Raw genomic sequence first — 12,447 nt, 5'->3', positions numbered from 1 at the left:
TTTATGAACTTTAAAATATAGGTAAAATATAGGCAGATAGATTAGATAGATAGATAATCTTTCAATGTGATTGGTTTTCTTTGTAATCCTATGCATTTTATATTATGAATTTTAAAACACTATTCTGAGAAAAGTTTCACTAATTCACTACACAGTCAGAGGGGCATATGACACACAAAAAGCTAAGAATCCTTGACCTAGAAAGACATTTAGCCTATCTCAGAAAATGTCTTACAAGTAGTCTGTCTGGGCTTCCCCTGTAAGACATCAGAGATATGTCCTGCCCCCAGCTTAGACATAAAGGAACTTTATGGACCTAAGAAGAGTGCAGGGAAAATTCACACTTACTTCCTAGTTCTACCCCTGCTTTTTTTCCTAGGCCATCAAAACATCACCTCTGGCATTCCTATGCCTTGGGTGAAATAGAAAGCCTCAAATGTAATCCTCTACAAAAGTTCTCTTTAAGGTTAACAAAGCTCTGTATATGTTACCTCATTTGGTCCCCAAAACCCCCATGAGAGGTGCTCTTATTATCTTCATGTTACAGATAGGAAAACTAAGGCTGAGAAAAGTTAAGTGATGAAGAAGGGGCACACAACTAGGAAATATCTAAGACAGGATATGAACTCAGATTTTCCTGATGCTAAGTCCAGCACTGGGCCACCCAATTACTTCTGGACAGCACACTAGATATCTCACTCTAATAAATTCCCAGACTCTTTCTCCCCTCCCCCACATGATGACTATTAGCTACAAATTTTTAAAAGGATTTGTTTCATTATTTCCTAAATTTCAAAAAAGAAAAAGAGAGAGAGAAGGAAAAAGGAAAAGCCAGCACCTCAAAACAACAGATTAGAAAAAGACCTACACAAAGTATCATTAGATGCAGACACTTTACAAGCTGCTTTTTGACAGGTTAAATATGCAAATCTCTCTCTACTAACTGGTTCCCACTCACCAAAAGAAGCCATCTATTAAGTATAAGCACATTTATGCTGAAAGCTGATTGCTAAATTTTCAGGATGAGCATTAATACCTCAAATCAACCAATAGTGTAAATCAGACTTTGTTATTTTGATGATTGTCTTGAGAAACTGTTAGAGAAAATGTTAATGATGAAGTTGAAACTTAAAAATGTGTCCTGTATATATTCCCTTCTCCACCTCCCCAAGTCAGTCTTTAAATATTTACTAGCACACACCTGGGTAGGCACTTACATGAGTCAATGAAGAATTTTTTAAAGTTGCTATAATGTATAAAATATATATTATATAAGAACTTTGATTTAATCTCATTGTATTCGGCACTGGTCAGACTAAAACAATGCCAGATCTGGATATGACAATTAAAGAAAGGAGCTAAGGAGGCAAATACAGAGTTGACAAACAAATAAAACTTCTGAGAAATAGAACAAATTGCAGGCTGTAAAAAGAAATTTCTGGAAATTTATTCATATCTATGAAGGGTTGTTTTACAGAAAATGTTGATTAAGCCTTCCTTGGGGACAGAATAGAAAGAAGGGCATAGGATCCCAGAATGTGAAAAGAATACACTTAGGATAAATGGATTTGTACTTCTGAGTACAAAGATAGCCCCACAAGATTACCTACTAGTATACCTTGGGTATAATCAGTCACCACTTAGTGACAACCTTCAAATGCAACTTGAGGAAATATCTCAAGTCAGAGATGAAACAATATTTAAATCTCATTTATATAGATCAAATAAGAAATGGCCAGTACACCCAGTATCTATGTAACCTGTGCTCTTGAGGTGATGAAACAGATATTTCTAGGCTTTCAGAAATGACAAATATGATGAATACAGAAAACCTTGGAGAGGTCTTTCTGAACTAATACAGAATGAAACAAGTAAAATCAAGAAAACAATATACACTATGACTACAACAATATAAATGGAAAGAAAACCCACAAATCAAAATTAAATGTAACAACAAATTTATAAAGATTAGCATGACTCACATGAAGAGATATGAGAGTATATACCAACCCACCACTTTGTAAAAGTGAAAGGTCCACAGGTATTACATATCACACACGTTTTCAGACTTTTTTCAATATACTGATCAGTTGTGCTGATTTTTTATTTCCTCTTTTTAAAAAAACATTATGTTATAATTGGATTACTTGCAAGTAATCTAGGGGGAGGGGGTGGGGAGAAGGAAGGAAAAAATTTTGGAGTGCAAGGTTTTGCAAGGGTGAGTGTTGAAAATTATCCATGTATATGTTTTGAAAATAAAAAGCTTTAATTTTAAAAAACTTATGTTATATGGGATGTCTTTCTGTGAAAGTGAGAGGAATAATTTATAACTATAATTAATAATAATATAATGATAATAATTATAATTTTTAAAACCACAGAAAACATCAATAAAACTTATTTTTTATTTTATTTTAGCTTTTTATTTACAAAACATATGCATGGGTAATTTTTCAACACTGACCCTTGCAAAAACTTCTGTTTCAACTTTTCTCTTCCTTCCCTTCACCCCCTCCCCTAGATGGCAGGTAGTCCCATATATGTTAAATATGTTAAAGTATATGTTAAATACAATATAAGTATACATATTTATCTTGCTGCACAAGAAAAATCAGATTTAGAAAGAAGGCAAAAATAACCTGAGAAGAAAAAACAAAAATGCAAGCAAACAACAACAGAAAGAGTGGAAATGCTATGTTGTGATCCACACTCATTTCCCAGTGTTCTTTCTCTGGATGTAGCTGATTCTGAATAAAACTTACTTTTAAATTAAAAGACTCAAAATTGTCTGATATGATCTCAGGCTCCCTCATCAATGGGAAATTGATTACTAATTTTTCCTTCATCCAGAACTCATGATCAGGAATCATATAATAAGATAAATAATGATCTATGTTGTAGCCTATGCTTTTTGCTTTCTATTTTCCTTTTTCTAACCTTGTCATCTGGAGAGGAGAAAGAGGGGAGGGTATAGGAGACATTGGGATTGGTCATATGGAAAGGTACAAACCTTCCCAGGAATGTCAACAAGAAGCTGTGGTGTGATGAATTGAGGTCCTAATTCTGGAATACAGATAAGGACCAGGATTCTTGAGAAGAAAAGACCAGCAACTTTTGTAAATTTTAGCAGCCAGGTGAATTGAAGGTGATTTCTCTTTTATTCAGTAATTCTACAACAGGGACTGAATACCCATCCTCCCTATTCCTTTACCGCAAGATGCAACTGAATGGTGCATCCTCTCCATGTTGGAGTTGACATTCTCTCTATTACACTCAAAGATTTGAAAGAATTACAGAAGGTCTGGATGGAGATGGAGGTAAAAGCTTCTCTGTGTAAGTATTAGAGTTTTTTCACTTCCTATCTATGTACCTCACACTATGAGATCACATGCTAAGCTTGAATTTATAAATGCAAATGAAAGTTGAACCCAGACATAGTTAAGAGCTCACAGACTGGGTACAGATGATTGTGTACTTTAATATTATGAGCAATATTCTATTTCATACTGTAGATTAATTTTGGGCTTGGTCAACAAAAAGTTAATTCAAGCTGTTGTTTTTCTTATAAACCTGTTCAGATTTATACATACTTTATTCAATCCTTCATAATTCACATTCACTACAGTCTATTGGTTAATGAGGGTAAGATATATACAAAGGACAAGAATTCAAATGGATTTATATTTCTCTTCAGTTCTCTCTACTGACTAAAAAAAAATGACAATAGAAATATTTTGTATTTATTTAGTCTTTCAGAGAATTCACAAACACACAGAGTATATGAACTGACACATATAGAAATGCACACAAATCTGATTCCACAAGGAGTTCACATTAAATATTCTTCATTAACAATATATAAGCCTTATGGGAGTTCTCTCTGTGTGTACATCATTGTTGGATAAAACTGATGGAATGTGTATAAGGGGAAGGAATAGGAAAGATAGTGATTAATGAACAAGCATATGTAAAATGATTTACAGCTTTTGACAGGGAATAAAAATATAATAACAACAATTTATATTGTAAAATTTTTAAAAATATCACAGTTGATAAATTATGTTTTAAAAAAGATGGAACCAATTCTCCTTTCCTTTCCCCAAATTCAAGCATTATTGAGAGTTGTCTTTAAAAAAATCGTAAAATCCAAGATTTGAAAAAAGAATTCACTTGTAAGACATCTAACTCAGCACATATTTGACCAAACATCCCCTCATCATCCCTGAATTGTCATCTAAGTAAGTGCCTTGTCTTAATTTAAGAATATCATCAGAAGTCTAAAGACCTTGTCTAATGCTTTATTCAAATGTGGGTAAACTATATGCTACAAATTTAGTAGAAAAAGTAAATGAAGGTGGTCCCAAATAACTTGTTTTTAAGGAAATCTTACCCTCTGTGTTCACTATATAAATGTTCAAAATATGTTTAATATCAAGAACTGTATTTTTAATATATTCTAGAATTTTGTCAAGAATCCAAGTTAAGCTCTCTGGCTTAATTTTTAGATTTTATTCTATTCATTTTTTTGAAACCCTGGACCTCATATGCCTTCTCCAGTCCTTCAAAACCTCTCTGATTTTCATCAGTTTTACAAAGAAATCTGACAATCAAAATCAATGTTGCAAAATGATAAAGAACCAATTTGGTCTCAGAAAAAGAGAGACAAGATGGCATCTGATCCAAGGAGGTGTGGAGAACTGTCCAAAGGTATGGAAGATTCTATATAAAGTGAGCATTCAGTTTTTTGTTCATTTCTTTTGGAGTATTGATCAATTTCATCAAATTCTTTTGTTCTCTTCTATCTTTTCAAGCTCTTGGAATAGAAGACAAGAGATAGAAGAAAATCTAGGCAGTATAAAAGCAAAAGCAAAATATAGCAATTTGGGAGCAGCTAAGTAGTGCAGTGGATACAGCACCAGCCCTGAAATCAGGATGACCTGAGTTCAAATGTGATCTCAGACACTTAACACTTCCTAGCTATACGACTTTGGGCAAGTCACTTAACCCCAATTGTCTCAGCAAAAAACAACAACAAAAAAAAAAATCTTCATTTTAAAAGATGACTAATTATGGTTCAATAATTATATCTAATACTTATTTCAGTACTATAAAATGTAAGTCATCTGCATCTTATTATTTGACCTGCTATAGATGCTCTCCGGTATCTCTCCACTTATCCTGAATTCCAATACCCTATTAATCATTCCCCTTATAATTATATCCTCTTAATGTTCAATGCTGTATCATTGATCTACTCCTTTTATCTATCTTTAGGATAATTTGCCCTTTCAGAGCAATATACAAATTATGTCAACCAATCAAGCATTTATGTGCCTACTATATACCAGGAAATATATGAGATGGTAAGCATACAAAAACAAAAGAATATTATTCCTCAAGAAACTTAATCTAGTCAGTGGGGATAATATGAACATATACTGGCATATACAAACTAGATACAGGGTAATTGGAGAAGATGGTGTTAGCTGCAGAGAGGACAAATCAAATATGGGGTTTAAAACAAACCCTGAAGGAATTTAGGGAGTTTAAGAGATGGCAATGAGGAAAAAGTAGAATGCTAGGAATAGAAGACAACCTTCCTGCTATACTAAGACAGAAATGCAAGTTATAGAGGACCATGACTGAGAAACAGCTAGATGGATTTCATTCCACTATGTCTCAAATTTGCTCCCTGAAAAATGTTTCCCAAACCCTTCATCAGGTGTTTGAATGCATATTGCCTCTGTTTCTTTCTACACTGCTTTTCACTATGCTTCCCTATTAAGATTCCCTCACCTAAGTCTTAATATAAAATGCAATTCCACTTCTCCTTAGATTTGACCAATCCTAATTGTTTTTAATAAGGAGACATGTTGTCATGGATCTTATCTTCCCAAATCTCAGTGATATCTCATGAGTCTGTCATACCTATTTCTTAATCTGTGGACCAAGAAATCCAGATTTTATTAATAAGCTGTTTGCTCCCCACCTGCAGTTTTCTCTTTGGAATCTTTTCTGAATTCAATTGCAATGATGAAAATATCATTTATACACACTAAGATCCTCATATTCTCATCTAAAACTTTTTCATCCTTAGAATGCTTTCCAGATTAATTCCAGTGTGGTATTTGTACTCACATAGATCAATAAAAAAGGGGCTAATAAGGCATCAATTGTGAGAGTTCTCACCACAGCTTGGAAACATGAGTTAGAAAGGCTAAACATATTTCTGTTGCTAATTTCAGGTATACACTACATAAGGACAGCACTATTTATCTCTTCATTCTCTTATATATATCATATGATCTCTCACATAGTGTACTTATACTTCTAGTATGAATTTTTGGAAGGCAGGCATTAGTTTTCACATCAGAATATCCAGCTCTTTCCTATTCAGAAAATATTCTATTTCTATTCTTCTATTTCTTCTGTGTCACATTCTTCTAGCCTCTATTCTCCTGACACAGGTTATCAGACCCTTTGTCCTCTTCAGATCTATTTTCTTTTTTTGATTTTTACAATTTATTCATTCAACAAACATTAAGCATCTAATGTGTATCAGGCATTGTGAAGTCTTTCTACATTTTTAAAGAGCATTACATAATCAGGATATAAAGGTACTTCTTTTTAAATAGTACTTTATTTTTCCAAATATATGCAAAGATAGTTTTCAACATTCACCTTTGTAAGACCTTGTGTTCCAAATTTTTCTCTCTCTCCTTCCTTCTCCCCCTCTCCAAGACAGTAAGCAATCTGTGCAATTCACATATACATGTGCAATTCTTGGATTGTTACCTCTTGAGCTTATTTTTTCCCCCAGAGGGAAAAGACCATTTCATGCTCCAAGTACAGATAATTATGATTTCAGTGGCTCATGGCCCACAGAGACACAACAAGGGGTTCCAGAGCTACACGGACTTAGATTCCATCCCACGGTAGATTAGGTTTTGTATCCTTCTCTACGCACTACATGAAGTTTCTCTAGAAAAATTCCTAAAATAAAGCTTAGGTATGGATCTTGTCTTAGGCTTCCCCAAAATGTAGGCAACAGGGCTTCTTCGAAAAAGATATTCAACTTATGAGTATCAATTATAGAATAACATTTCCCTCACAGAAAATTCTTAAGAAGCAAAAGACTCACAGCTACAAATTAACAAATACAGAAAACAAAATATCTCCAATAGCCTTTTTCTAGTCATTATATTTCTCCTTATAATATAAAGACAATTTTGTGAGATTGAACAAAAATTTCAGTGTATAAGAAATTCACAAAGTTCAAATATCTTGATTAGCCTCACTATAGTTATGGGATGATTTTGTTGGTGGTCGTGTTCTCCTGCAAGAAGCATATTGTTAAAAACTTGGGAAGTTATCTATGAACTCAAGCAAAGTTGAAATGTACTGTGTACAAAGTAATAGTAATGTTCCGGGATGATCAGCTGTGAATAACTTAGCTATTCTCAGCAATACAATGATCCACGAATACTCTGAAAGACTTATAAAGAAAAATTCTAAACATATCTAGGGAAAGAACTGATTGTGTCTGCAGCATTCTCTCTCTTTCTGTCTCTCTGTCTTTTTCTATTTCTCTGTCATGCTCTCTCTCTATCTCCCTCCCTCTCTCTCTCTGTCTATTTCCTTTTCTCTCTTTCTCCCCTTTATTTTTCTTCAGGGTTTTGTTTTTGTTTTGTTCTTTTGAAGTGGGAGATCTATGTTTTCTTTCACACCATGACTTTTGTCATTGATGCATTGTTGGTGGAGTTGTGAACGAATCCAACCATTCTGGAGAGCAATTTGGAACTATGCTCAAAAAGTTATCAAACTGTGCATACCCTTTGATCCGGCAGTGTTACTACTGGGCTTATATCCCAAAGAGATCATAAAAAAGGGAAAGGGACCTGTATGTGCACGAATGTTTGTGGCAACCCTCTTTGTAGTGGCTAGAAACTGGAAACTGAGTGCATGCCCATCAGCTAGAGAATGGCTGAATAAATTGTGGTATATGAATATTATGGAATATTATTGTTCTGTAAGAAATGACCAACAGGATGATTTCAGAAAGGCCTGGAGAGACTTACACGAACTGATGCTGAGTGAAATGAGCAGGACCAGGAGATCATTATATACTTCAACAATAATACTATGATGACCAGCTCTGATGGACCTGGCCATCCTCAGCAACGAGATCAACCAAATCATTTCCAATGGAGCAGTAATGAACTGAACCAGCTACGCCCAGAGAAAGAACTCTGGGTGATGACTAAAAACCATTACATTGAATTCCCAATCCCTATATTTATGCCCACCTGCATTTTTGATTTCCTTCACAAGCTAATTTTACAATATTTCAGTCTGATTCTTTTTGTACAGCAAAATAACGGTTTGGTCATGTATACTTATTGTGTATCTAATTTATATTTTAATATATTTAACATCTACTGGACATCCTGCCATCTGGGGGAGGGGGTGGGGGGTAAGAGGTGAAAAATTGGAACAAGAGGTTTGGCAATTGTTAATGCTGTAAAGTTACTCATACATATAACCTGTAAATAAAAGGCTATTAAATAAAAAAATCAAAATTACAAAAACAAAAAAAAAAAAAAAAACATGATTTTTGTGGAAATGTTTTCCATAACTTCACATGTGCTTTTTAATGGAAGTTGGGGTGAGGATAAAGTAGAGAATCTGAAACTCAAAGTTTTAAAAACACATGTAAAAAATTGTTTTAAACATAAGTGGGAGAAAATAAAAATACAAATAACCAGAAAAAGTAGAAGCAGCATACTGTTAAGGAAATCTCTTACTAATGGATAGTCAGCACCTGAGTCAGGATCTCTTGAACCCAAAAGGAAATTGCCAAGCTAGAGACATCCATTTCTTAGGACTAAAAGTTGCTGACCTGTGGTCATAGAAATCAAAGAAAGGTAATGCCATTGAAGATGCCCTAGTCCAACAAAGCAGAGTGTCTCAACTCTAATTTGAGTTGACCGTGTCAGAAAAAGCAATACTGTCCTCAGTGTACTGCAAACTCTTCCTGTTCTCCATGTAAGTTTGTTAAGGTGTCCAGAAGGCATCACAATGCATGGTTTGAATACTGTGATCTTCTAACTCTTTTCTTCTGCAGTTAATGTCCTTTTTTCAATAGACATAGTCTATTCCTGACATAGTCAGAAAGGAAGACTCAGTCCTCTACTTCAAGTCTCTATGGAAGCCCAGACTAGTCCAATGTATAAAGGGTACTCAGCTCTGAAATCGTAAAAACCAGACAAGCATAATCTGCATTATAATTAGTATTGCCAGGCAACTGAGTGGAGATGAAAGGGATCCCTTAATCAGCCAGTGTCAACCTGATCTACCCCTATTATAGGAAAAAAAGATATGTCAGAACAAATTCTGAATCTTTCTGTCCCACCAAATCAAGTCTAAGTTGCTATAAATTTTTTCAATCCCAAGATGCCCACTGGAGAGTCACTGGAGCAGAAATTTTCAGTGTAGAAAATGAGATAGCTTAACTCTTTTGTCCACTTAGTAGGACAACCAAACAACAGCTTCATGAACAAAAGGGAGATTACATTCAAGGAGCATTTTACCTAATATGTTTTCCAATTTGTCTCAGGGTTTACTATATTTTTTCATAATAAATATACATTGTTTTTATTAATCCAATGAGGGGAGAAGGTTTTCAATTTTAATACATGTCAAAACTTTGTCAACTCTGACCTTTTTCCGCTCTTTCATATAAGGATCATCTGGACAAGTTCCTGGGGGATTTACCATGATACCCATTTTCCTCAGAAAATTTCTTGTGAACGGATCACAGTCATAAATCTTGAATACTCGAGAATAAAGGACAATGTCTATGTTGACATTGAAATCCTGTATTGTATAAAATTTATCCTCATTAGGTGGTGGGAGTGGAATCCGATGACGTCGGAGAAAAGTTCCTATAGGATAAAATAAAAGTAAATCTTTTTAATGATTATGAAAGCTGACATTTATATAATACCTTAAAATCAGCAAAACAATTTTACATGGAGCATCTCATTTAACTCACAAAATGAAGGAAATTAAGAAAATGAAGCTCAGAGAGTTCACAGTTAGTGTCAGAAATACTCAAATCCAAGTCTTACTAACTCCAAATCTAACCTTTTTTATGCCTTGCAATGCTTTCTCTTTTTATTGAAAAGATAAAAATTCACTTTCTAGAGATTAAATAAAGGAGGGCCTTACAAAATCCTGTTAGACCTTTGAGCATTAGATTCCAACCTAAAGAACCTTATTTAACTAGTGAAGAAGAGATAGGATATGCACCTTTAGCTGAAATTGGAAGGAGAGAAATGCAGCGCTGTTTTCTGTTACAACCTTTCAGGGTTTTGTACTGAAAGAATTCTTAAAACATTAGGGGACAAAGACTACAGAGAGAAAAACTATTGAAGCTGCAATAACAGTTTTAGAAATAATAAAAATAGGAAAGAAAAATGAAATGAAATAAAATAAAGGTGTAATCACCTGGAGACTTAAGAAACATTTGTTGACCATTTTCTATTGGTCCATTAGACTAATAAAGGTTGACCATAAACATATCCAGACTAGCTAGGTGGTATAGTAGATAAAGAGTGCCAGACTTGGAATCAGTAAGCCATCTAACCCTGTCTACTTAAGTTTCCTCATGTGTAAAGTGATGTAGAGAAGGAAATGGCAAACCACTCTAGAATCTTTGCCAAGGAAATCCCAAAAGTGTCACAAAAAGTCAAAAATGATTGAACAACAACAAAAGAGACATATATATTTATGCCAATCCATTCTGTATCTGCACCTAACCAGATTTTTGAGGGAATGGGTGGATGAGAAAAATGGAAGAACTACTAGCTACCTGAATTTTTACTGAGGGGATGATGGTTTAATTTTAGGGACTGGCATGTTTTTAGTTGTATGCGTTTATTGTGGTAGGAGAATAATAATATTCCAAACACCACAGTTTTCAAGATGTACAAGCAAAATATTCACATATTGAACTTATAAATAATTGAAATTAAATAAGGCCTGAAACTGCTAAACTCATTATTACTAAAAACTAAATGGCATAGGTGCAAATATCAGTCTACACTATAGAATATCAAAAAAATATGGAGAATAAATGACCAGATACAAGTAGATCAATTTCCATAATTTGATTATTGTTGGGATTATCATAATTTATAATACTTACATTTCATCCTTAAGCTAAATTGTAATTACTATGTTAAATATGTGACTTATTTCTCTTTCTTTTTTAAAATCATTGTTCCATATTTTTTGTGCCTATTGACACTTGACAGAACTGTCCTCCAAATAACTGTTTAATATAACAAATATGTTTATAGTAGATCTGATCACTAAACACAATATGGGCTTTTTCTGGCAAAAGAAGTTTCCAGCTCATGTTGCATATAAACTGTGATAAGAAAAATTTCTATTAATTGTATCACTAATGACAGTGGAGCTAAATCGTTCTAGACACTAGTATCTTTGGGAGTGTCTTTACATTAATTTAAAAGTGCATGTTAGAAACTCTGAAGCTCTGTTTTCATTTGATGGCTTTTTGCTTTGTATTGTTGAGTAGCAGAGAGGTAAGGAACTGGAGGGGCAGGCAGGGGAAAAAAGAAGGGGAATGTGGCAGAAGAAATGCTTCTGCAATCTCAGTGTAATTTTTTAAAACCAGTATGGATTACATGTATGTGAAAGATGACATATGGCAATCATTACTGTATGTATTATCACCAGCATTTGTTTCCCTTGTGTAGGCCCAACCTACAATGAATAGTTATTGTTCATTGTTTCCACAGGCATTTGTTAAAAACAAACTAACAACAGCAACAACAACAAAACAGGATTCATGGCATTAATTTGAAAACTATGTAGACCAAAGGAGATTTTTTTTTAAGTATCCTTGAAAAATATAAAGAGCCACCTGTCAAGATTAGGTCAGTGATACTTTCCTCTCTACTTTTTGTACCTAGAATGACCTGCTCCTCCTGGTCATCAGCCTGAATGATTTGTCCTGCTCCATTTTGGGGTCAGTTCTCCCTTTCTTAGGCAGCCTGGTTCCTCTTCTACTCCTTTCCCAGAGGTTTACCACATTGGTCCTGGACTTGATCCAGTCATCCAATCAGTTTTAGACCTACTTCAGCTCAGAACTCCCAGACTCAAGCAAGTCACCAGGGAATAGCAATTTTAAACTTCTTTGGAGTTTCCTGTCATGCTGTTCAACTGAATCCTAGTTTGAACACTATCCTATAGTACTCCCTCATTCTCAACCTTTTCCATGACTGCAACTCATAGGCAGTAGGTAAAATATCACACCTAGAATCAGGAATACTTTAAATCTGGCCTCAGATACTTACTAGTTTGTGATTCTGGGCAAGTTACTTAACTCTGTTAACAGAGTTTCTAACACATATAGGTCTT

The 12,447-nt window shown here is 34.3% G+C and overlaps 1 protein-coding gene across 1 annotated transcript in view; it reads right to left on the bottom strand.

Annotated features, from left to right (window-relative positions):
- The window catches only part of EFHC2 (EF-hand domain containing 2), a 217,312-nt gene that overhangs the window by 104,326 nt on the left and 100,539 nt on the right, over window positions 1–12,447 (bottom strand). Inside the window, exon 4 of the mRNA XM_031959378.1 lies at window positions 9,721–9,944. Within this exon, the coding sequence (XP_031815238.1) occupies window positions 9,721–9,944 (224 nt within the window). The remainder of the gene's footprint in view (window positions 1–9,720; window positions 9,945–12,447) is intronic.

Source organism: Sarcophilus harrisii, chromosome 3 (genome assembly GCF_902635505.1).
Source record: "Sarcophilus harrisii chromosome 3, mSarHar1.11, whole genome shotgun sequence".
NCBI classification, from domain to species: domain Eukaryota; kingdom Metazoa; phylum Chordata; class Mammalia; order Dasyuromorphia; family Dasyuridae; genus Sarcophilus; species Sarcophilus harrisii.
This window is presented reverse-complemented; position numbering and strand designations above follow the sequence as displayed.